The 25,519-nt window shown below is 53.5% G+C and overlaps 1 protein-coding gene across 2 annotated transcripts; it reads left to right on the top strand.

Annotated features, from left to right (window-relative positions):
• Positions 1 to 1,047: 1,047 nt before the first annotated feature.
• On the top strand, positions 1,048 to 19,010 carry LDLRAP1 (low density lipoprotein receptor adaptor protein 1). Of its 2 annotated transcripts, none has more exons than XM_086626119.1 (9): positions 1,048 to 1,132; positions 3,788 to 3,930; positions 5,450 to 5,562; positions 8,319 to 8,433; positions 11,263 to 11,335; positions 11,769 to 11,840; positions 13,162 to 13,286; positions 14,886 to 14,920; positions 16,938 to 19,010. In XM_086626119.1, exons 1-9 carry the CDS (start codon positions 1,048 to 1,050, stop codon positions 17,080 to 17,082), a joined length of 906 nt encoding a protein of 301 aa, XP_086482245.1. In that variant the 3' UTR covers positions 17,083 to 19,010. The 2 variants fall into 2 exon arrangements, with proteins under 2 accessions (XP_086482245.1, XP_086482244.1); XM_086626118.1 differs by having other exon boundaries at positions 11,769 to 11,852; positions 13,156 to 13,286.
• Positions 19,011 to 25,519: the final 6,509 nt, after the last annotated feature.

Raw genomic sequence — 25,519 nt, 5'->3', positions numbered from 1 at the left:
TGTTTCTTTCAAGTTTCGGTGGCCGGCCCTGGCTCACTCCCAGTGTGCTCAGGTTCAAACCAGGCACCAAACAGAGACGTACCAGCAGCACTGTCCTATTTTAGACCCGGGCTTTTTGGAAGAGAGATTCTGTGCCACCCTTCCACCTACCTTCCACCACCCTCTCGTGTCCTGTGGGAGGCAAGTGGCCACTGCCATCCCGCTGTCCGTTTGGTGACTCCAGCGCGTTGGCTCCTGACTACAAACATCAGAGGGGAATGTTAAAATTTTAACTAAAAAGGCATTTTCAATTACACAAATGTTTCTGCGAATAATAGGCTTTGTAAGGCATTATTCTACAAATCCTAAATATGGGGTTTAACCTCCTCGTTATTATCCTTTTAATTTCAGAAAGCCTTTGAGGGCCTTAATCTTCCATACAATTATGCTCAGGCTGAGCTAAAAGCGCGCCGGCGGCCGCGGTGACACGGAGGGGCGACGCGTGCTCCGGCTAAACTTCCCCCACCGCGGCATTAAATTATATCACGTTTTGTCACCCCGGGGTGGGCGCTGGAACCAAACACCTCTCGGGGCAAACACAACTTTTTCGGTGTCGCCCGAGGACGCCCCAGTGGGGCCACTTGGCTCGTGCTGCCGCGGAGCCGCGGGAAGGGTTTCCTAATCTGTGCGGGACCCCCCCATGGGGAAGGTGGGACCCCCAGAGAGCTGGTGTTTGCTGCTCCCCCCACCCTCCGCAGGGGTTTGCAGGGTGGCTCCGGGGGTCCCCAAGTCTCCAGTGGGGAAACTCCATGGGAGCGGCAGATCCCTGCTGCGGCTCGGCAGCTTCCCAGGTCTCTGCCGAGTCTCGGAGTCCCCGCACCGCTCCAGGGACCCCCAGTTCCTCCCGGGGCTCTGCCGGGACCCGCACCGGGGCTGGGGGGCGTGGCCTATTACGTCACGGCGCCGATATTTGCATGCGGGCCCCGCCCCCGGACGCGGTCAGCGCTGGCGCCGCTGGAAAGTTTGCGGCGGGGCCGGGAGCGGAGCGGGGCCGGGAGCGGCGGCGGGATGGACGCGCTGAAGTCGGCGGGTCGCGCCCTGCTGCGGAGCCCCAGCGTCCACAAACCCTCCTGGGCCGGCGGCCGACACAAGAGTGAGACCCGCCGCCCCCTTCCCCCCCCCCCCTCCCCGGCAGCGCCGCTCCCCGCCCGCCCTTACCCCCCTGCACCCCCCTTGTCCTGCACACCCCCCACCCCCCGCTTCCTTCCCGGCTTTATCCCGCTTCTCACCCCTCTTGCACCCACTTTTCTCCCACCTTCAGCTTCCCCTTCCTTCCTTCTGCACTCTGTTTTCACCCTGTTTTACCCCAGCTGCTCTTGCCCTTTTCCTATGCCCCCTGTACCCCTTTTTACTCCTCTGTCTTGCACCCCGTTTTTCACCCCTCCCTCTACCTCCCCTCTTGTCCCCCTCTTTGATCCCCACATTGCACCCACCTTCCCCCTGCACCCCTTCCCCCATGCAGCAGGGGGTGGGATGGCTGGCTGGGTGGGGGGCTGTCCCCGTCCCCCAGGCTGGGGCGAGGGCTGGAGCCCGGCGGGTGATTTCTGGCCTCGTCCCACCGCTGGCTCCGTCTCACGATCAATGGCCTTGGCGAGCGGCCACTCGGCCCCTGCCAGCCGTCCTCCTGCTCTGGCCTGGGAAGGGGGGACCAGCCCGGCTGACCCCTGCCCATGGTGGGGGCAGCGGGAGGGTGCCTTGCCCTGCTGCACCCCGTGCTGCCCGCCGGCAAGATCCAGCTTCTTGATTTTACTGATCTGATGAGATTGACCTGGCGGCGTTACACCTTTTCGCCAGGATTAAGGGCCAACGGCTGCGGGATGCGAAGGGGGCAGCTGGCTGGAGGGCAGCCTTGGGGGGCCGCGTGGCAGACGCGGGGTGCTGTCCCAGCGTGGCCTCGCAGGATGCAGCAGCCCCTCGGACTCGCCACGAGTCTGCTGCGGGGTGACCTTGCAAACCACCCCCGTGCCCTTCGTTGGGTGGGGGCCATCGCTGTCGCCCCCCGGGACGGACGCACCCCGGGCCTGGGTGCGATCAGCTGCATTAACCGGAGGATGTTAGCGGGAGGTGGTGGGTGAACAGTGCAGAACAGGATGCGTGGAGGGGTGTCTGTCTGCCTGTGCTGCCTCGGGTGCACCTTCCTCTCTGAAAACACTTCAGTGGCTGCACTTAAACCACCCCTGTTTCCGTCCCAGGCCAGCGTAAGCTGTGGGTGCCAGGGCCTCGCTGCAGCCAGCATCATCCCAGGCAGCATGGGGCACTCGGGGGGGTCCTGGTCCTCAGTGGGGCCCCGAGCTGCACCGCACGGAGTGCGGGACTCGAGGGCATGTGCCATGCCTGGCTGGTGAGGCAGGGAGCATGGGGCAGGCAGCTGCCCATCCATCGCATGCAAACTGCCCTCCACCCCACTGTGCTTGCCCAGCTTTGGCCACTGAGAGCGGGAGGACAGCGGCAGCACCTTTGGCTTTTGAGAGACCCAGGCTTTTCGCTGGCACCCATTGTTTCTAGCTGGGACATGAGGTAAACGCAGCATCCCTCCAGTTCTTGGTTTTTCCTTTCGCTCTCGAGGGCTGGGACCTGCTGCCGTGTGTTGGGTGTGGAGCCCCAGCCCTCCTGCAAACTCTTGTCTCCCCAGGGGACTGCTCCCACCCGGCTTCCGTCACTTCGACCTTAGCCAGGGCTGGCCAGGGTGGTTCACTGCTTGGCACCCACGCCCGGCGCTGGGAGTGGTGCTGGGGTTTATGGCTTATCTCCCATCTCACCTTCGCTGGGAAGGCTGAGTCACTGGGGGTTACATTCCACCCCCCCCCCCATCACGTCCCTGCAGCCCTGCCCTCCCAGTGCAACAGGGAGCTGCAGAGTTTGGTCCTGCTGCTTGGAGAAGGCTGAACACAAGGCAGCGAAGCCTTCGGGGCCGTGTTTTGTCTGCAGCGAGCGGAGACTCCTCTCCGAGAGCCCTATCGCTCCCCAGGGCCACGCGCGCCTCGGGAGGGCTGTGCTTCATTTCCTCCTGCTCAAAGCAAGACCCTCCTTGAACGTGAGCTGTAGATCCTGGGTTACCAGCTCCGGGTCTGGAGGTTAGATCCTGCGGTGCAATTTCAGGCATAGAAGCACCCACCTGACTTCCACTTCGATCCCAAGCTTATCTCTGTATTTAGGACCCTCCTTCCCACCCCCCAGCACGTCAGGGAAGGGGCTGGTGCCCTCCTTGGCGATCTCGGGGGAGAGCAGAGCCCTGTCCCTGGGCACGATGGGCTCCTCAGGGCTGTCGGTGACCGATTTAGCAGCACGTCACCTGCATCCCTGCAGCTGTGTGTGGGCTTAGCTAGTGGCAAATCCCGTCTTAGCCTCTGCGGGCAGGTGATGGTTAGCACAGGGTGAGGTTATGGCCGTGCGTGGGGTGGCACCGAGCGCTCCGCCGCGCCCGGCTGGGGCTGATGCTCAGGATCCCCTTGGTTATGGTGTGGGCCTGGGCACTCACAAATAAACTGAGGAGCTGATGGATCTTAAAGGGTCGCTACCATTTGCTGTGGCTCATGCAAAAAATTTTGGAGGGTTGTTCTTGTCTCTGCCCCATCTCCTTCCCCCTCAGGAGAGCTGTGGCAGCACCACGAGCTCCCAGCTGCTTGGGCACGGGGGTCCAGGTAGTAGCTAAACCAACACCCTGCTCGTACCTCAACCTCCCCTCAGGGCTTGACAGGGGTATCCTTGTGCATTTGGGAATCCAAGAGCCTCTTTGTTGTCTCTTTAGAGCTCCCGGAGAACTGGACCGATACCCGTGAGACGCTGCTGGAGGGGATGCTCTTCAGCCTCAAGTACATGGGCATGACGCTGGTGGAGCAGCCCAAGGGAGAGGAGCTCTCCGCTGCTGCCGTCAAAAGGATCGTTGCAACTGTGAGTGTCCGTGCTGGAGCCTGGGCTCCTGCTGCTCAAACAAGTCTGTCACTGGGGAGAGTTTCAGAAGCGGTGGGTCTGGAGGCAGTCCTGTCCATCTGCAGGCTGGGGGGTGTCAGGATTGCAGGTCCAGCCCTTCCAGGGGTGCACAGGCATCTGGTAGTGTAGGTAGAAATGCAGATAGTGGCACTGGACCAGCCCCAGCCCGCGGATGGGGCAGACTGCGGAGAGCTGGTGTTACGTGTGTGAGCTCTGGCTGCCCTTGATAAGCTCTGGGTGACCCTGGCTGCGTAAGAAGCCTCTGACCGGGTGAAATCACCCTTCCCCAGGGTCATGTCTCCTCTTGCAAGGCAGGGCAAGCGTTTTGAGCACAGCCAGTGCGTGTCCGGGAGCTGGCACACGTTTCTGGGTTTTCCTTCCCGGGATTTGGAGGGTTAAGAGGAGAAGGGAGCTGGACAGCTTGCTCTGGTTCCCAGCCAATACAGCCACCATCCTACTGTAACCTCTGATGCCAGAGGGACCGATTTTCAGCCATCCTCTCACACCAAGCCTCCCTGGAGCCCCGGCTCACCGGGCTCCCAGTAAAATTAATGCTTCTTTAAGCCCTTATAAAACTGAACGAGGCAAAGACCCAATTGTACAGTTAACCGTCGTAAAACTCAATGGGGTGGTGAACCGCGCTGGGTAACGACGGATCCTTCCCTGGCATGCGCCGGGCGAGACGGGAGGGGAGTGCTCCCATCAAACGGGAGCCGCTGGCAGAGCCCTTCGCCTCCGCTCTGATCGGCCGAACGGAGCCTGTAAATAAAAGCCCCAGGGCTGAGTCCAGCCTCGGAGGGGCAGGACCGACCGCCGGCTGGTCTGGATGTGGCTCAAGTTGAAGTCCCCAGGGAGCAGGGCTGAGGATCCAGGTCTGCAGTCTGCAACTGGCTAGCTGTGTATTTTTTACTTCTTTTTGGAGAGAAGCTGGACATTGAGCTGAATGTAACCTGAAGGCTGAAAGCACAAGACCAGTAAACGAGAGAAAGTGGCCTTTAAAAGTCACGTTACTTTTTAAGCTGGTGTTGTGACCTTGGTGTGGGAGGTGCTTTTCCACTCGTGCCATGGTCCTGATGTTGCTCCTTGGAGCGTGGGTTTGTGCTGGTGTCCCTCTCTGCTCCAGAGGTGGCCCTAAAGACAAAACTCCTCGGGGTTTCTCCGAGCACTCACAGCCTTGCATGGCTTGGCCAGAGCAGCCGCTGCTTCGTGCTGATGGCTGCGGGGAAGTCCTCGTGGAGGTGCTGGGCTGGAAGTAACTCTGCACAGCGTGGGGTGGAGGGTGTGTGTGCTTGCCTCGTTAACGCCAGCAAAAATCACTGCTTCAGGGAAGGAAAAGTTTTAACGAGTGCCTTATCACACCTGGTAGTAAATTCAGTCTCTAGTACTACCGAGTGCTATTAATAAGCCTGTAAGGTAGCGCGTATCTGGAGTCTGCTCTGCTCGTGTACCTAACTCTCCTCTCCCTCTTCTTCTTTCAAAGGCAAAAGCAAGTGGAAAGAAACTGCAGAAAGTGACTCTGAAAGTCTCGCCCCGGGGAATCGTGTTAAACGACAGCGGGACGAATGAGCTGATCGAGAATGTCTCCATATACAGGTGGGTTATGGGATGCGCTTCAGTGAGTGCGTGCCCGAGGCTCCTCATCTGCTTCATTCTCCACCTAGGCTGAGCTGACGTCTCACTGTCCATCACGTCTTGATGGAAAGCAATGGTGGGGGAAGGAGGCTGGTTGCTAAATTTAAGGTAAATTTACAACTGATGCAGTAAGTGTCCAGCCAGGGGTAAGGAAAGACTTGACGAGCCTGGAGGCGTCATGTGTGCAGACTACAGATCCACAGCCAAGCGCTCCATGGCCACGCGTGGCTTTGCCACCTGTTGGCACTAGAAATGCCAGAGCGTCCTGGGTGATGGCAAGAGTCGAATACAGAGGATGGTCAGAGCATCTCCGAGCGGGCGAGGATGCGAGTGCCGGAGCTGGGGCTGCCCTCCCCTCGCTGGCTGCGCTGCACCTCTCATGCTTCTGAATCGCTCTGACAAAGAGCAGGGCTGGAACAGCTGGCAAGACCTCCTACCAATGTGGGGAGGGTGAGGATGGATTATCCCGTATCTGCTCCTCGGGCTTTGGCGAGTAGTTCTTCCAAAGAGGCTGGAGGCAGGCAAAGGGCTGGCAGAGCAGAGCTCAGCTCGGACTTGACCCTTTCCTTCTCCTCTGTCCCTTCTCCCTCTACATCCCCCATGCGCTGCTTCTGTCCTTCACCTGCTGCTCTGTCCCCTTTGCTAACTGTGGGATGGGGAGCTCTGGGTTGGGGTGCTCTGTCTAACCACACTACTAACCTGCTTGCTTTTCTCCAGCTTAAACTATGATCCCAGTCGTGTACAGCCACTGGTGCTGAGCCCCAACCCTCCCCAGGAGATAAACCTGCTGTTATAGAGCAGAGCTGGGCGAAGCAGCCATGAGCACGGTCACGCCAAAATAGGGATCACTGTGCTGGTGTAAAAGCAGGCAGAGCCGTGGGCCAGGAGTTTTAGATGCTGCCTTAAATCCTGCCCAGACGCTTTAACAGCCAGTGATAAAGCTGTTCCTCCCGGTCAGTGCTTGTGTACGAGCGTCCCCTCGATTCGGTCGACTGAAGTCAGCGCATCCGAAAGAGCCTGTCGACGTGGGGACTGATGCTGCTCCCCGGAGATGCCGGCGCTGTACGAGTTGCAAAAGCTGGGGTCTGTGTGCGTGGGGGGGTCATCTCCCCGCTCTGTGAGCATCCTCCACTGGTGACAGTGCCAGGGCTTTCCTCTAACACCTCTGCTGTCTCCTCTTCGGCTTTTCTATTCGCTGAGATGATGCCAGCTCTGAGCTCTTGCCCCGAATCAGGTGTTTGGGCAGCATGGGGTGGCAGCCACCATCACCAGATGTGCCACTGCCAAAGGCCTCGATCATAAAACTGGCTGACTTCAGAGGTGGGTGTGAGGTACCCTTTGCCTGGAAATTAATGGCTATCGAATGTCGAGCTGAGCACTGGGGGTTGCTGGAAAGGCCACGTGCCTGTGCAGATGACCTTCTGCGGCTTCGTCACGATTAGTAACAGAGCGGCCACGCTGTTTTGGGAACAAATGGGAGGAAGGAGTGAACTTCCAAGTGCCTCTTTAATCCAGAGCACGGCTCAGCTCTGGAAAACAAAATATAGGCCATTGTGTGGAGGCAACCTCACACGCAACAAGAAACTAATGCAGTGTAAATGAATTTTGAATGTGGCTTTTTAAGTCCCAGCATCTGCTGGGAACTGGGACCTCCCTGTCCCCTCCCTGCAAACTCTCAGGGGCAGCAAGAACAGGAGCTGGAAGGGCCACAGGAAAACTTTCACTGAACTGTCCCACTTTTTCCTTGGGTTTTCTCTTTCCTTAACACCTGTGTGGTCTGTCGCGTGCCCAGGGAAGAGGCTTTGCTCGCTTCTGGCACCTGCCGCCTTGCACTAAACCTCCAGGGCTGCTCCGGCCCGTGCTGGCTGGCTTCAGACGAGACGCTCGGTCCTGCAGCTCCTGCCATGGACGGACCCGTGGGAGATGGTGATGGCCAATGCTGAGGGACCCGCTGCCCTGCAGAAGGGAGCTGAGCCCTCGGTCACAGCCTGATCTCCCCAAACAGGTCAGCCTGTTGCTCTTCCAGAGCCTTGTTTGGCGTTCCAGAGTCAGCCCTGCCCAGCCCAGGGGCTGGGAGAGATGTGGCCAACCTGGGAACGCTCTGCTGGGGAGGCTGAGCCTCCTTCCCCATGTCCCACGTGCTTGGGGGTCTCAGAGCATCCCGTCCATCTGCTACTGCAGATCTTGGAGCCTCAATTGCAGCCTTTCCAACAGCTTTTCTTGGGCACCCCTGCATCTTTCCCTGGTTTGAGCCTCAAGATTAAGTCGTGGGCTGAGAACAAGTCCTTCTCTCTCCTTGTGAGCTTATTCTCCAAGGAAAATCTTCCAGAGTCTCTCTTCTGAAGGCAGAGCATTTGTCAGGCGTAGTCCCAGGCTGGCACACCGCAGAGCCTTTGCCTTCTCTAACCTGTCCTTTCCCACAAGGTGGAACATTTCCTCTTCTCTCCCACTTCTGCGTGTGATGTACGTGGTTCACACCGTGGCTGTAGGAGTTGCTCTGGGCTTCTCTTAACGCTCAAGCCAGTGGCATCGATGCCTCTGCTTTGGGAAGGAGTTGCATCGAAGCCTGGTAACGCTCCCACGCTCCCTCTGCCTTCCCTGCTTGGTCCCAGAGCTGGAAGCCCTGGGGTAGGTGCTTGCTGGCAGGTCAGAGGAGGGGTTGCTTGATCTTTCTTGCACGCAGTGCCCCAGACAAGACGTTTCGTTCTGTCTTTCAGGATATCCTACTGCACGGCAGACAAGATCCACGATAAAGTGTTTGCCTACATTGCCCAGAACCAGCTCAATGAGAACCTGGAGTGCCATGCCTTCCTCTGTACCAAACGGAAAATGGTCAGTCCAGAGGAAGAAATGGGGATGTGACTGTAGGAGGAGGAAGCAGAGAGGGGCTGTGCTGGTGAGATAACAGCTCTGCCTGTAGTTAGAGCGAGGGGCCCCTGCCCCAGCGAACGGCTGCAGGAGAGCACTCACCCTCCTGCTGCCATCACCGCCTGACCGCAGGCAGTTAATCCTGGCAGTGCCGCCCAGTGCCGGGCCATCGCTCTCGAGCGAGCAAAGCTCTGGGTTGAGTTCAGCCCATCGTCTTGGCAGGTAAAAGCTTTTCTGCCCCAAGGTCTGGGACGGGGATGAGAGCACCCGGCCCTGCACCAGCTCTTGAAATTCCCCTGCCATGCTGCCGTCCCGGCTGCTGGGACTCTTCCCTGTTCAGCATCCGCTTCCCTGGGCTGCCGGTGTGAGCCCAGCGTGCGGAGAGGCTTTGGCAGGCGAGGAGGTCTCCAGGGAGGCTGGCAGTGAGGTGCCCGGGGGCAGCCTCATTGATGGGAGGCATTTAGCCAGCCTTTCTGGGCTCCACGCCCTGGCTTCCTTCTATTTCTTGCCCTTGAAGCTCCCTGTCCAGTTTTTAGTGGCGTCTTTGCAGCCAGAGCCGTGTCCTCCCCATGGGAGCAGCGCAGGAGGGCTGAGATGGGGCTCGGAGCAGAGACCTGCATATGGAGAACAGTCTCTGGCTCTTGCTTTGAACCCACTCTTGGGATTTTTTCCTGCTGGTTCAGTGCATCAGGATGGGCAGGGATGCAGCAGTGACAAGCTGGTGGGGGAGAAAAGAGGGTCACTGGGCACTGGCTGCAAGTGGGGCAAGGAGAGCCCTGGGGGTCTCTCCAGAAGAGCCAGAGCTGGGGCTGAGCCCCCTCACCATGGCAGGAAGGGGCTTTAGGGGAGAGGAAGGGCAGGTCAGATCCCTCTGCCCCCAGAAATCCTTGCCTTGGTGCTTGTTGCGGGGCCTGAGCAAAGAACAGGATCTCCCAAATCCACAGGCAAACAAACCTCCCAAGAGTTGTTCCCACCCAGTGCATCCCAGCATGGTGATTCCTGGGTCCTTCCGAGCCTCTCTGTGCCCGGAGCGTGGCCACCGCAGCTCAGTTAATATTCTGCGCTTCTCCTGGCTTGGCTTTTTTTTTTTTTCCTGGAGAGAGAATAATGGAAGCTACAAGTTGTCTCTCCTTTCCGTAGTGTGCGCTCCCATCCTTGCACGGCGAAGATAAGCCTCGCTCTGCAAATTAAAATTTAAATCTCTCCAGTGCTAAAAGAATTATCTCAGTGGTACATCAGCTCAGCGTGTCTCCCTCCAAATAAAGTTCTCTAAGGCTTTTTGTGGCAAAAACTAAAATTTTTTTATTTGTTTTCCCCTTGTCTTTAAAATGCATGAATGTCACGCTGGTAAGGTGATGCCCTGCTCCCAGACTGGGGACTGTCCCTGCCCCAGGGCAGGGTCCCTGGATGTATGCACAGCTACCAGTCACGGACGTATAATTAGTCCGTATTTTTAGTTCATGGATAATTCTCAACGGTAGCTGGGTCTATTAAACTTGATTCAGATGTGACAGCTTAAATTGTAAACAGCTGTGAGGAGTTTCATACTTAATTACCATATTTAAGTTTTTACCATAAAGCGTTTGCACTTCCATCAAAGATGTAAATAGCTCCGACATTCAAATGAGCTCTCCTGCTCTGCCAGCCTTAATTGGCAGCGATAAGTTTGCTGGGTCTCCTCGCCCCTCCCCACCTGGCTTTTGGGGGATGCCTGTGCTCCATTCACACACTGCCCCCATCTCCATCCTCCCCGTTACTGGGGGCTGTGGGTTACGGACCTGGATCTGGGATTGTTTAGTTTGCAACTTCGTAAAACAAACTCACGCCTGAAGGCTCCCGCAGCGCGCCAGCCTTGCGGAGCGTTACTCGTTATCTCCTTGCACTTAAACTTCTCGTGAGCTCTGCCTTCTCCTAATGAAACTGGCATTTATGTCACTATTTATACATCTCTGGCAACTCGGGCTATTTAAGGTGGTGGAGGGGTTTTTTTTTAAATGCTGCTCAAGCTCTTGACTTGGGGAGGAATGCAGGGACTGAAGGTGAAGGTGTCCCTGCTCCTGCTGCAGAACAAAGCCAGCGAGACCCCAGCTTAGCGTGGGGGAGCCAGAGGAAGACCCTGGGGTCTCTCACATCCTGCTTCTAAGATTGCTTCCCATTGGAGAGAGCTGCAAATTCGTGGCGTTTTACCCTCGTGCTCTCGGAGCATCCTCGTGCACGCAGTCGTGCGTAGTGCCGGGGAGGGATGCGCACGGCTCTGCTCATCCCTCCCCAGCGCTGATATGGCCGATAGCTGCGTGGTCCAGGGCTTGGCCTGGGTGCTGATCCCCTTTGAGATGTTGGTTGTTCTGGTGGGTGATGCTCTGCGGTGGGTGCAGCACAGCCCAGCTCTGGAGTGGGGAGTCACATCCCTTGGGGAGCCGTGAGGACGAGCCCGGGGTCGTGCAGCGTTTGCATTTGTTTAGATCGTGCTTAGGTGTGGGGTGCAGGAGCAGGTGTCAGGAGCAGCTCTTTCTCCTCGTCTGTCAGCGTGGTGCTGTGACAGCCATGTCCCTGCCTCCTCCATCTTCCCCTTACACCTAAAGATGTGTCTACAACGAGCTGCGAGTCCTACACGGAGCAAATCTCTGCTTCTATCAATATTTGATTACTCCTCCCCAGCCAGGCGGGGAGCGTGCGGAGCAGAGGACTGGCTGGATCCAGGTTAACACGAATCTGCAAAGCAAAACCTCCAAATGATTTAAATCGACACGAGAACCCGTCGATTCATGTGTTGCCTCACCACTTTCTTTCCAGGCGCAAGCGGTCACCCTCACCGTAGCCCAGGCCTTCAAAATCGCGTTTGAGTTCTGGCAAGCGGCTAAGGAAGGTGAGTCTTTTTCCCTCTTCCCACTCTGAATGTGAAATTTCAAGGGATGGGGGTTTTTTTTGCAGCTTTCGAGTGCCTTTTCTCCTCGCCCTCCAAATTTCCAGGCTGCTGTTAAGGTTGGGCCAACCTCTGGTGTGATTTAAGGCATCTCCCAGCTTTCTCTCGACAGCCTTGTAAATCCAGCTGAGTTTTGGCTGCGCTCCTGTCTCGCAGGCGGCGTGTGGAGTCCGTCGTGCTGGTCTGTGGTACCTCAGCCCTGCCGCTGTCGGGATTTTTGCTTTCACCTTCCACGAGGTTATAAAATGCACTCAAGCCTGGGCTGCTGTGGGCAGAGACCTGGTAGCCCATCCCAGCTGTCCCCACTGTCCCTCCTCCCTAAAGGCTTGCAGGGAAGTGCTCCGCAGGCAGTGATGGGATCTCTTTCCTTTTGCAGAGAAGGAGAAGCGGGAGAGGTCCATCTTGGAAGGAGAAGGGACGAGCAGCCCCAGCTCGGAAGCCCCTGCCCGTCCCGACACACGTAAGTCACCAACAGCAGAGCTTGGCTTCACGTGTGGGGATGGGGAGCATGAGGTCTGCAGGGTTTTCCCTGAACAGAGCAGGCTCCTGGTAGGGCTTTGAGGACGAGTGAGGGGCAAGCACTTTGTAACAGAGATGTCACCCTCAGCTGCCTGCCAGCTCCTTCCATCTCCCCCTTAAATATCTCACGCAGCCCCTCGTACACAGCTGCTGCCACCCCAAACCTGTTTACTTCTGCCCGAGGCAAATTGGCCGTAATGTCCTTATGAGCTTAGCGTGGACCCACACATCCCAAGTTTGATTTGGGGTTTGTCTTGGACCCAAAAAGACGTCTGGATGCCGCTCTGGCTCCCCTGAGGAAGAGAGGCACGTGAAAATAAAACAATTAAACAGTAAAAGCCCTCATAATTCAGTGCCTGGCCATGGGTCCTCTGCTGCCTCTGAAACGCAGGACGCGTAGCCAGGGAGAAGTGGGACAAAAGGCTAATCTCTCTTCCATGCTGGCCACGGAGATAAGAGGATTTGGCACGGAGGAAAACATTAAACTGGGCTTCCTTCCAGGCTGGCATATCTCATTTCTTACTGTGAAGGCCCAGGACTGGAGGAATCTGTCACAAGCGGTGGCACATCGGGGTAAATGAGGCCCAGGGCTGCCATGGGTGTAGGAACAGGCTCCGGTGTTTGTCTGGGGGATGCTCTGCAGCTGGGGCACTTCTGCATCGCCCTGACTGCAGGGTGATGGGGACGATCCGAGGCTTCCCTGAAACAGCCCACCCTGGGGTGTACCGGCAGCCCCCAAGCTACAAACTGCTCTTCACCTGGTGCAGAATTTGCCTTTGGTCCTATAAAATAACGATGCGTCTTTGTAACATGCTGAATTGTCTTTGTAACATCCTCCCTCCTCCGTGGGCGGAGCTGAGGTTCGCCCGGAGTCTGTTCCTGCCCTGGGCTATGAAGCCCTGGGGTTGGGATGTCCTGGGGGTTTGGATTTGCCTGGGGCTCATCCTGAATGGAGGTGGGTACCCAGGAGCCTCCCCCGATGGCTGCTGGAGGGACCCTGTGTCCCCATCACAAGGGTCTCGGGAGCCTGATCTGAGCATCACAAATTGTTTGGGCTGAAAACACATCCCCAGCTGGGGTGAATGCAGCTCCTCTGTGCTAAAATTTTGGGGCCATCCCGAAGGAATTGGATAGAACCCTTTGATCCCCCTCTTGAGGGAAAGCGATCGCCACGGAAAGGCTTGGTTTCGTGTCACCTCTGTTTTCCCTTCCCCTGCCTCATTCCCTCTCCGCTCTGTTCACAGTGGCAGCCACGGGGAACTTGCTGGATTTTGAAGATCCTGCCAAAACACCCCTGACCAGCAGCACGAACTCCCCGCACTTAGATAACAGCATGTTTGGGCCCAGCTCCTCTGTAAATAACAACGTGGTGTGGGTAAGTGTGTGCCCGGGGGCACCGTGGCGTCTGCTGAGCCAGGGGCAGGGAGTGATGCCTCCTCCACTTCATGTGTGCCAGGGCCCATCGTGGGGCTTTTACTGGGATAAACCCCCCCGGGAGCCCTGAGGTGGCTGAGCTGTTCACGCAGGGTTCCAGAGGTGCCCGAGTGAGCTGGGTTTCAGTGTCCTACTTGGAATGATCCATTAGTGTTCGAGTGCCTCCTGCCCTTTTTAGGCTCTGGAAATAAATGAATGAGACTGCGAGGCACTCGGAGAAATGCTGCTGTCAGATAATTGAATATTACTTATTCTGCAGCAGCATTTCTCAGTGGTTTGTCACTTAATTGAGAGACCACCTAACTGCTCTGTTCAGGGGGAAAAATCATTACGTTGATTGCTTTTGTTTACTGCTCACTAAAACCAGGTTAGATTTATGTTTGTTATTACTCTTGTTTTTCCCTCGTTCTTGTTTGTGGCTGTATCTTGCTTATCTGAGCATGGATGGCTTCTCTAAAATGTCCTCAGTCATCTGGCTTAAACGTTTCAAGGACCACTAATAGGAAAATAACGACCCAGCCCATGTACCTGGTTGGGCATCCGTAGAGGAGCCTCACCAACCAGGCTGGGGCTGATCTTTGAAGCCCCACTTGACCTGGGACCTCGTCCCTGCCACGTGGCCTCTTTGGAAACATGCTAAATTTTGGAGAGTTGAACAATAAAGGCCCTTGCCTGGAGCATGTTTTGTGAGTCTGCCAGGTCTGAGCCTGAGGCTTTTCAGGTTAAACCTGAAGATCAACTCGTAAGTCACATCAAATCCTGGAGGCTTATCAGCGATCTCCGATCCCTCCTTTCTTGCAGAGTTTTCATACTTTACATATTACCTTAAGTCTGTAAGTGCATCACGAGAGTTTAGGAATAGTCAAGTCTGTCCATAGCAAAGCCCTCACACAGAGCCCATCTTCCTGCATGGGAAACCTTTCTTCCCGAAGCAACTCCAGTGCTTTCCCTGAGAAACCTTAGGAGCGGATCAGAGATAAAGCATCCCAGAGTTGCTTCTCGATTCCTGATCCAGAAAAGCCCTGAGGGATGCCTGGAGCATCTTACCCAGCTCTGTCTGGGTCCCTCCTCTTAGCAGGAACCCGCAGCGTGTGCCAGTCTTGTGGCAGGAGCTGGAAGAGCCGAGGGCTGGGATTAACCCCAGAGAGGGATGTGCTCCAGCTGATGGGCCAGATCCAGCCCATGGAGGCAGTGGGGCAGAGTCAGCCTGGTTTGGAGATGGTGGGAAAGGGCCAAGCCCCTGCCCCATCCCTGGGCTGCAAGGGAATCACGGCATCCTTGACCCGAGCCCTGGGATCACTCCAAGGAAGGCTGGACCAGCCGGAATTTACGCCTCTTACGCTGGGGCTTGTGCAGAGAGTGAGGTAAAACCTGCCTGAGGAGGCAGGTTGCCGAGAGGAGTTTTGCTTTAGGCACTTGGAAGTCAATATGTATATATTTTTTTTCTGCTGTGCTCAAGTGTGGAGCCAGATCTCTAAATACACTTTTGCGTCTTCTCTTAGCAACTGCTTCTCTCTCTCTTTTTATCTCTTTAACAAAGGAAATGGATGATGGTCTCGACGAGGCGTTTTCAAGGTAATTCTAATAACTCCCCTTACAAGTTCACGCCACCGGGGACCAGCCCGGGAGACTTGACTAGTGACTGGCTTTTAATAATGCTTCTAATCTAATCAGCCGCCGTGATCTGACCTAGGCAGCTGCCCCATCAGTGCCTCAGCTGTTAATTGAAAGATAGGCTTTGAGGCTGGCTGATAAGCCAAATATTTTGACAACCTTTTAAGGATGGAGAGAGGCTGTATGTGATAGGGAATTTAATTCCCCAAGCAGTTGGCATCCCTGTTCCTGCTTGCCAAGGCGGTTTGAGGCTGCCTGTTTCCAGTCCCTGTGCTAGCTGTGGTGATGCTGGTCTCAGCATCTGTCACAAGGGACTTTACCCTTCCTTGCCACTCTGTGAGGTTTGGGCTAAGCCTGGGACCTCATTCCCATCTGTCCCCAAACCAACAGCCACTGCTGAGGTCAGCCCCCCTGCTCCACCGGTCCCTGTTGCATTGTGGTTGCATCAGGGTGACTGATGCACCAATTTGGAATTCATGCACCTGAGCACGTTCGGAGTTCGTGGCCGTAACTTCATGTGGCTTAGTTCGCTTCCCAATCCAAATTGGAATTCCCCTGCACGTGCACGCCGAGCAATCCAGCCATGTTAAACAAATCCGTTTTATTTCAGGTGAGTTTTCCTGCCTGTCCTCGCGCAGGCTGGCCCCTGTAGGGTGATGGAGATGCTTTGGCGTATGTGGGTCTTGTCCCCCGGATCAGTGCGTGAGGCTGCCCGGCAGCACGAGCTGCAGAAGCCCCACTTTGGGCCAGGAGCTGCCTTGGGTGCTGGTGCTACAGGCAGCAGGGAGCTGCTGATGGAGGCGGTCGGGCAGGAGCAGGGCTGAGCCCAGCACCGTCTCCTCCCCGAGAGCCGCTCGCCTCGGCCGGGCTTTGCAGCAGTGCAAAAACTGCGTGCTCAGCCCTACGCAAACAGACCTTCCTGTCTTGTTTGACTCTCAGGAATGATTTACAGCTTCCACTTCCACGGTAGCCCCGTTCAAAGCTCTAAAGGGGCTGCTTGAATTTATGTCTTGATGTCGTCTATTTTCCTCACCTCTGTTCCTCGCCCTGCTTAATTAAGCAGATGTTGCTGGTTGTGGTGTTTTGTTTTGCATTGCTGGATGCCGAGCTGTCCCATCACCCCTGGCCCTCGGGTGACTCAGTGTTTGGACTGCTCATCCCGAGGCGGATGCTTCTGAAAGCGTTCCTGCCACAACATCATCGCTGGAAGTTTTCCTTCTTTATTAAAAAACACACGTGTGGCTAGTTTAATCTGAGGCTTATTCAACACCATGCCTCCCCTGGATGAAACACCAGATCTTTGAGTTAACCTTCGGCCCTGGGAGAATTGATGCTGCAATGTTACGTTTTCGCAGAGGGATTTAATTAAACGCAACAACAAACTGGGGCTTGTTCAGTTTTGTGAAACGTTTAGGATGGGCTTAGATGAAAACCCCTTAAAGCTGGTGCTGTGGGCTATTAAACATCATCTGAGTCCTGCTGTGTCTTAACCCAAAGAGTTAAATTCTTGGGCCGGGAGTGCGGGCGGGCAGCGAGAGTTACGGCACCCGCTGCGTGCCCAGACACACCACCATGAAAATTGAGTCATTGCAACCAGGCTGCTCCTTTGGTCAGCGGAGCCTTTACGCTGAGATAAGATCCCGGCTAACGATGTACCCGCCAGCAATAGCTTGGGGGAGGAAAACGGTTCTGCCAGACCATTAATATATGGGATGTCCAGACTGCAAATTCCCTGGATGCCTGTAGGGGAAATGTTAGGATAAACCAGCAGCAAAGCTGCAGTAAACTTAGAGCGCTGCAAATGTTACGTGCCAGCTCTCCCCTTATTATTTCATTCCTCCCTGAAGTATTTCATTCTGTTAGGAGGATTTTGAAATGTGGAACTGCAGCCAGGGTTTGGCATTATGGATGCAGGAAGCACCCAGGCTATAAACCGTGTGTGTTTGTGTTCTTACTTTCTGCTTTTCTCCCCTCTCAGACTGGCTCAGTCGAGAACAAACCCTCACGTCCTCGACACGGGACTGACGGCTCAAGACATCCAGAGTGCAGAAACGCTCTCACCTGTAGACTGGAACAAAATAGATTCCAACGCAGGCGAGAAGGATGATCTGTTCATGTTTTGAGGTCAAACGCATCTAACAGCTGACAAGAGAATAACCACTAAAAGTCTGTGGACTGAATCATGCTGTTCAGGGTGCTGTGTGCGAGGGTTTCTTCTGAGGGCTCTTCACCAAGTCAGATGATGTTTCAGCACAGTTTAGACCAAAGCTTTAGAAATCTAATGCAGATTTTTGTACCTTGCTTTTATCTAAACCACGAGATGCTCTTGAACATATTTATTCATAGCTGTTACAGTTTACATATGTTATTGGAAGGTGTGTGGAGCATCTACAGTATTAGGTGGCAATATACCATGGAAGAACCTTCAGCAGTGCCTGTTCCTCTGAAAAAAAGACTATGCAACACCAAAGTCTCTCTGTATATACTTTTCTAGACAAAGGTCTGCAGATGCAAATGCAATTGCAAGCACAACTGTTACTAATCCACTGTTTCTGGAACAACACATCACCTGCCTGGGCAGAGGGGAGGAGATTTGCAGCAGCTGCTAACAGTGTTAAAATCAAAGAGGTAGCAGAGATCTTGCTTTTGTTGTGAATGTCTGTGACACTCTCACAGTTGTCAATCACCCCAATGTGTTCTGGCTGCTGCTTCGCCAGCTTTGTATGGGAGTTGACGCTTTTTTTTTTTACCCAAAGACTACGATGTTTTGCACTTTAAAACTTGAACTGAAAGCAATGGTCCGAATTGTCAAGGTAAGCAGTGCCTGTAACTTCTCTTCAGAAGCTCTTTACCCTCCAAAAAACCCCCAACCCTGCAATGCTGCAGGCCTGTTTCAAAACTGACTGCTCACGTGCACCATTCCTGAGGCGAGTCGAAATACTGAGGCTCTCCTGCGCTGTTGGCATTGAAAGCAAAACCACTGGGGAGTAACAATTTGTTTTGCTAAAGCGTGTTGAAAGTTGCAGGTTGGGCGAAGCCGGTCGCACAATGGATCTGTGTTCTTAGCGCTGCTCAGTGGGTTTGGCTGGGCATGCCTCTTTACTGTCTCAAAACCGTGTGGTCGTTGCTCACTCAATAGACTCACATGGAATTGGATTAGGCAAGACCAATACCTGGATGTTCAATTAGCAAGAGGTGCCCCTTCCAGCAGCGCTCCCGTCCTCTTCCCTCCCCAACAGCCGCATCTCCTGTGAGGCTTGGGAAGCCGTCTTCATCCGCTCCTGGAATTGAAAATAAGTAATGGAGGTATAAAGCTTATGCTAATTAAAAGATTAAGTTTAATGATCCTAAATAGTCGCACTGACAGTTTGCAGTGTTTGTGGCCTTATGTGAAGTATACTAATCTGTTTTATAGATTTGTAACTTGGTTTTGAAACACTAATTCATTCCCCAGATAGCTCTTTATAACTCTTAAAACTGCTTGCAGAAAGAAAAAAAAAAAAGAAAAACCTCTTTGTCAGCTGTAAGAATTTATTAGGAAACAGCTGAGTGACTCTAACTTAGATTTGATCTTTTTTTTTTTCCCCCTAAGTGTTATTGTGATAAGGTATCGAGGACTTGTGAAGCTGACTCATCATGTCTCTTAATAAAATGTGCGCTCTGTTTATCCTGCAAAATTGTGTTTAAGGCAATTTTACATCTTGAAACTACTGTGCCCATGACTTATTTGATCTTACAGTCTCACGATTGAAGGAATTATTCAGAGTTTGTCTGTGCTACAGAGGCACGTGGTAGAGACCTGAACCCGTCGCGTAAGCGATGCCAAAGCTGTGCAGAAGTGGTTGTAGCAAGTGCCTTGTCCCGGCCCCGGGGAGTGCTGGTCCTCCTAGGAAAGAGCTTGGGCTGCAGGAATGGACCGTGAGGATTTCTCTGTACGTTGATCTTTCTCCTTTTCTAGAAACTCTAGGGGCATATACTGAAATGCACAATACTATATATGTATGTATATAGTTTTTTAAGAAAACCTGCTGTAAAAAAAATCTGTACTGAGGAAAATAAAACTTCTACGATTTTTTTGAAGTGTCTGAGCTGGGTGACTTTTATTTTTACTGTGATCCTTTTAACATGCCTTTGGATTTGTAACTGGTCGAGTTCGCTGTCTCCCTCGATGCATAGCAGTAAGCGATTGGAAACATCCACTGGAGGTTTTGGTCCATGGGAAGACTCTTTCCAGGGCCATCAGGTGGGAAGATGGCTGCAGTTAGACACTAGCCTACGGTGTTACCTCCAGGAAACACTGATGGGACTCGATGCAGCCACGCAGGGTGCACAGAGCACCGGGCTGGGAGGTGACCGTTGCGGCCGGCTCAATAAATCCGTCCCTGCCTGAGACCCTGCATCACCGGATCGGCCGCCAGGTAAGGGTGTGACAACAGATGAGAAGAGAGACGTTGGTGCTTCGGGCTTGTCTGTGGGTAAACGTGGTGCTGGTAACATCGAAATCTCTTAATTGATAGTGTCTGAGTTGCTGTGCAAAGTGCTTCTCCCTTGGGGGGGAGTTTAATTTGTACAGCTGCCTTTTAAATGAAAACAGCCCAGAGAGCCCAGTGCTGCTCTGTGTGCTCATCCTCCCCCTGCGATTCCTGCCTTTGCTGGCTGGAGCAACTGGGATCCTGCAGCTACCGGCTAACCACGCTGCTAACGCCCGTCTGGGGAGCCCATGGAGACATTCATCTGGGAATGCTGGCAAACAGATTTAACCTGTGAGTAGCACTACGCTCCCTTTGGGGTATCAGAGCTGGGCTGCGGGCAGAGCAAAGGGACTTTGCAGAGATGCCTCTCCTCCCGCAGTGTTAGACTAACAAAAAAAAAGAAAAAATTCAATCAAAGTTCATTTTTCTGTTTAAATTGCCTGTTGCAGTGTGAGGAGATGTCCCAGATTACGAGCACTGAGTACCGGCAGCCTGCGCCTTCATGCATAACTGATGGTGACGCCGAGGAACAAATTGATCTTTCAGTTTTGATGTGACCTTTTTTTAAGTGCCAGTTAAGAAACTTTCAGCATCCATTTCCTCCAGCCGCCACGGCTGTGTGCCTGGGAGGGAGGAAGGGGTTCGCCGTGGCGAGACGGGGCTATGCCACAAAAAGCAGCTGCCTGCTCGGTGGTCTGCAGCATCTACCATGAGCTGGGGGAGCCAGTGGCTCTGCTGACCCCAGACCTGCGTTTCCCTGGGGGGCACGAGGCGACTTCGCTGCCCGTTTTCCTCCCTTTGAGCAGCCTCGGCAGCAGCAGCAGTGGCTGTGCTGTGAAGCGCTGGTCTGTCACCCTGCGTTGGCACGGGGTGTACGTAGGACATAACGACTCCATCCATCCTACAGATGGTAGCCAGCGTGGGCGAGGACGCCAGCTCAGACCCTGTCTTCAGTCTCCCCCCCTCAAAGCACCTGCTAAAGAAACAAAACTTGCAGCTAGTACAAACCACGTCATTCAGAGCTAATTTCTTTTACTGCTGGTGCTGTAACTCGTTAAACTCATTTAATGCATCCCCCAAAACAACAAACTCAACCCGTTGCTGCCAAGTTACAGGCTGGGTTTACAAGTAGACATTAAGTTTATCAAGCATTGCTGTTTCTTCTCTGTTTGGTGAGTGCTCTCGAGTGATGGTCAGTTGTGTTACGTGAGTCGAGGCCAAATCCAGCTCTGAGGTTACAAACCAGCTGACTCAGGGAAGTGCTGAGCTGTTAAGGACGACGACGTGCAGGTACTGAGCTCTGAACTTCTCTCTCCTTGGAGCACCAAGAGAGTTTGTGAATTCGTGCCAAGCCTGAGCGGGAGCTGTAGGGCTGTCGTTACCCAGATCATTCTTTTTTAAAGTACAAATAAAGAGAGCAACATTTCATCTGAACACCTGAATGCTGTATTATGTGTTTTATAGCCAGCCCCAGGGTGCCAGGAGCTGTGGGCTGCTCTGCCAGGCTCTCTGTGCTCTGAAGCAAGAAGAAATAACCGTCCTCATGGAGAAGCACAAATGTATTTTGGCTCGGGATGGAGGGGGGACCGGGGTGGGAATGGAGGGGGGTGTTGGTTGAGCTCCGCTCTTACGTGTCAGTGCTGCACGACAGCTGGCTGCAACAGCAAACTGCCAGACTCCGATGAGATTCGTCCCTGTCGAATCCAAGAGGAGCTGAACCAGAAAAAACACCGGGAAAAGGCGATGTTTGCTGAAATCCTCATCGCTGGCTTTGCTGAGACCCGGGGCAGGGGCTGGCTCGAGGGGGGCTCGCCACGGGTCAGCCAACGGCGCTGGACGGGTGTTTTGTAAGCGTGTCTCTGCCTCTGCTTTTGAACTTCTTCCAGGGTTTGCAGAACTTAATGGCAGGAGACGACGTAGCAGCGGGAGGCCGGAGCAGTGGCGCAGCGTTAGCAAACGGCTTTGGTCAAAGTTTCCGTCGCAGGGAGCTGCAGAGCCAACACGGCCGCCCTCGGTCCGCACAAACAAGGGGTGCGGGGTTGTTCTGCCAAATCCCCTCGGTGTGGGAAAATATCTCCTCCTGAAAAAGCACTCATTTCAGTGCTAAAAAATCCATAAACTTGTCAAAAAGTTAACTTTTTTACAACCCCCTTTGGAGGAAATCCTGCTGTCTGCTCCAGCTTTCCCTGAAACCTGGGGCCTCGATTCACCAAGTCAGTGGTAAGTCGGGGCTGACGGTGCCCGTGTTGTGTCCCTGCTCTGTGGCAAAATAAAATCTCCTGGAGCGGCTCCTTCTGCGGAGGCAGCACAAGCCCTGTCGGACACCTGAAGCCGAGCAAGATGCAGCGTGAGCTTGGGATGTCCCAGAAGCTTTCCCCATCCACAGCACGGAGGGGACCCGGGAACCCACACCACGCCATCCTCGTGGCAGCAGCAGAGCCAGAAGCTGACGGAATCACCCCGTGCAAACGAGACACGAGCGAGCGGGGCCTCTGCTGCCAGCCCTCGGCTCGGGAATCCTTTTAGGCATCTGACTGTGAGCAATTTATCAGGAGTGAGCGGTACTGCTTATGACAGAGGGAGTCTTAATATTGCATTACTTCATTTATTTAGCACCTCTCCTCTACAGCCCAAGGGAAGGATAATGGGAAACAGTGCTGTGGGTTGCTGGGGGTTGGTTGTTGTTTTTCTTCCCTGCTAAAAGCAAACATCTCCAGCTGGTTCTTGGCTCAGAGAAAAAATATTGGCTTTACAAAAAGAAGGGATGTCAAGTCATTAAAAGCTGCAGGAAGAGGAAGTCTTCCGAGATGGGAGTGGAAATGGGGCCAGAGAGCTGGAGCCAGAAAGCAGACGTAGGAAGCGCAGGAAGATGGGAGGCAGTTGCATGGTGAACGCGCAGGTAGAAGGTAATTAGTGACCCAGTGCTGCTTCATTTATTGTCACCAGCCTCTCGTGCTGGACACATACTTAGTCCCTTTTCCGCTGGGCTCTGATCTTCATCAGTAGCGATGGCTTCTCGCCTCGGGCTCAGGGGCAGCTCCCGGCCCGGCACGGCAGTTCTCTCAGCTGGCAGAGCCGAAGGCACCCTCTGCTCTGCCCGGAAAGCCGACCAGCACTCTGCTATCAGGGCCACACGCTGCCGTCAGCCAGCGCTGGCCTGCGGCCAGGCACATCCGAGCAGGGAGCCGGAGCCTGGGGCTGTCCATCCCACCCAGCACCCGGCTGGTGCCGCTCACCTTTGGCAGCGCCGAGCCTCTCCGGAGGCATTAACCCGCCGGAAAGCTGTCGGCCTCGGCCGTTGAGCAGAGATGTGTCTTTGCAATTGAGTGCTCATTCCTTGTTGCCCACGGCGTGATCTAGGGGGCTCTTTGGGAGCTATCGGAAGCCGCAGGAGCCAGGTTGTGCCAGCAAACCCAGCATGGGAGCACTGGGAAAAGCAGCGCCGGCTACGCTTGCAGGTGGGGACCGTGCCACCTTCCAGCCCTCCTCTTCGCTTTTCATTCCAGGAGCCAGGCGTGAGCATCACCGATGTCACCGTTCCCATGTCAGGGCCGCAGGGTCGCCCCTCTCCCTGCGAAAGAAAATATCGGGAGAGGCGGGTTGTGAAACATCATCCCAGTCAAGTTTCGGCCCTAAAATCCCTGCTGACTCCTGCGATTTATCGCTCACCCAGCTACTACTTGCAGCTTGGAAAAGATAAGCGAGGGGGGGAAAAAGAGTATGGATTTCAAAAGTTTGGCTTTAAAGCCCGCAGGCTTTGGCCAAGGCTCCTGTCCTGGCCGAGGTAACGGAGTAGGAACAACATCATCGGTCGTGGCTGAAATAAAACAGCCATCCGCTTCAGGCCGCGGCACCAGAGGGTAATTCTGCTGCCTTCTCTTCCTTTCACGCATCTTTTGAACCATAATGGGAGAAAATGTGAGTATTTAGATACCAAAACCCCTGCCACCTTCCTTGTCTTTCGGTTTATTCCCCTGGCACTTTGTTTGCCCCAAACTTTTGCCATCACAGTTTCCATTTCGCACAAGCAGAAGCACACACCCGCCCAGGGCATCACCGAGCTGTCGTCTCTCTGGGCACACGGGGTGATGCCCAGGGCTTTCCTCCTCCCCTCCTTTCAAACCAGCCCCGCTCTGCAACCTATTGCTCACTTTCTGCCTCTGAGGTTTTTTTTTTTTTAACCTTTCCAGCCATTGCTGGCAGCAATTTCTTCCCCAGCAAAATCTCCAGCTTCTGTGCAAGAGGAAAACAGTCCCAGGGCTGAGTTTTCCCAACGCTCTCGCTGCAAACCACAGCGGCAGTTTCTGTCTCGACTGCTAATAATCCCATGGATGGTAACATCACTCCAGGCAAAGTTTTTGCTTAAAAGCCTTGATGATGATACTTTGCAGGGAGTTATTTGGCTTGTACCTTTGCGTTTCCGTCTCCCTACCCAAATCTTGCCGTAACAGCCCCCAAACTTGCTTCTTGTCAGGTCTTGTTTTAGCTACAACCCTCCTCCCTTCCCCTGCTTGGCAGGATGAATTTTAATGTGACATCCCAGCATCAGGCCTGTCACTTGGCTATTGCCTGTATCACACGCTCGTACGTATCAGCCCCAGGTCTAATTAACGTAATAAAATGCGTAAAAGTACTAAATCTCCTCAGACGTGGCAATTTTATCACTTCTATATACTGTCACAGCACAGGTAAAATTGACAGTAAAGAATAAAACAGTTATGTCTCTGGCATTTTTTATTACTTTTAATATGCTACCTTTTTTGTTGCTGGAAATTTAAATTATAATGGTGTGCTTCACTTAAAAAAAAGAAAGTATCCATAGCAACAAGAACATCTAAATTATTACAGGCTGATCACTTCTCTCCTAGAGTCACATCAAATGCCTTTCAAAGACAGTCCCAGAGGTGCAGGATTTTAATAGAATTATTTTTTTTTTACCTTTTTTTGCAAATAAACAACTGTATACAACGCACTTTCTCCATCAATATGCTGCCTACAGAAAGATCTAAACTGCCAGCATGCTTCGTTAGCCAGAGAGGGAGGGTTTCAGGGTTGTTCTTGCAATCCTTACTTCACATGAGGCTTTCTCATCTGAGTCAGTGCCTCCTGGTTATCCCCTGTGAAACTGGAGAATTTCCGTCAAGTTCAGCTGATGTAAATTCTGTCTTGAATCAGGGGAAAGGGAAAGGGAAAGAAGGGAAAGGGAAAGGGAAAGGGAAAGGGAAAGGGAAAGGGAAAGGGAAAGGGAAAGGGAAAGGGAAAGGGAAAGGGAAAGGGAAAGGGAAAGGGAAAGGGAAAGGGAAAGGGAAAGGGGAAAGGGAAGACCGCTGAGCCTACAGCATTGTGAACCTGCTTGTTAAATTACAAGCTGGAGTCAGTTTGATTTCTATTTTATTCTTTCAAAATTCCAAGCTGTCAACCCTAGAAAACAACTTCAGCAGCTGCTCAACATTTAAAAAGCAATCAGTGGGAAAACACCCGGATATTTTTCAGCCACCATCTCTGCATCTAAGCCTCCTCGGCGACTTTTGGTTCGAAGCAGTTACAGCTTTCCGCTCTTGAAAAATTCCTTTACCTTAATCATGAAGAAAAAGCCCCACTGATACACACACACAGAGCTGTCAAAAGGAAGAAACAAACAGGCTGGAAGAAATAGACGTTTTTTTTTTTTTTTCTCTGATCTCAATTATAGGAATCATATGCGTCATCTAGATCAATAGTAGGTTGAAATTGCTCAGCCAGAAAGATTTTGTGTATAAAAAAGCAGCAGCTGATGGCCTTCCTCTAAGCTCATGTATTATAATGTTATAACTGAAATTATGGTAGTAAACCACATTTACAGGCTCTCTTGGAAAGCTCAGGTGAAGAACAAAGCCTTAATAAACGTACTTGTACATAGTAACAAGATCTTAAACCAAGCCTGTACGTATCTGAGATCTTATCGTGTTCACTAATAGCAGAGATTTGCTTTTTATGGCCTTTGTTTCCCACTGCTGTGGGTACGTTCCTGGGTCATCATTTCCTTCCTTTTTCCCCCAGAGGTGACTGCAATTCAAGGAGGATATATTTGCAGAGCAGAACAGGCAAA

This window comes from Tauraco erythrolophus, chromosome 24 (assembly GCF_009769465.1).
Source record: "Tauraco erythrolophus isolate bTauEry1 chromosome 24, bTauEry1.pri, whole genome shotgun sequence".
In the NCBI taxonomy this organism is placed as follows: domain Eukaryota; kingdom Metazoa; phylum Chordata; class Aves; order Musophagiformes; family Musophagidae; genus Tauraco; species Tauraco erythrolophus.
Note: the sequence above shows the minus strand (reverse complement) of the source record. Positions and strands in the feature narration are given on the sequence as shown.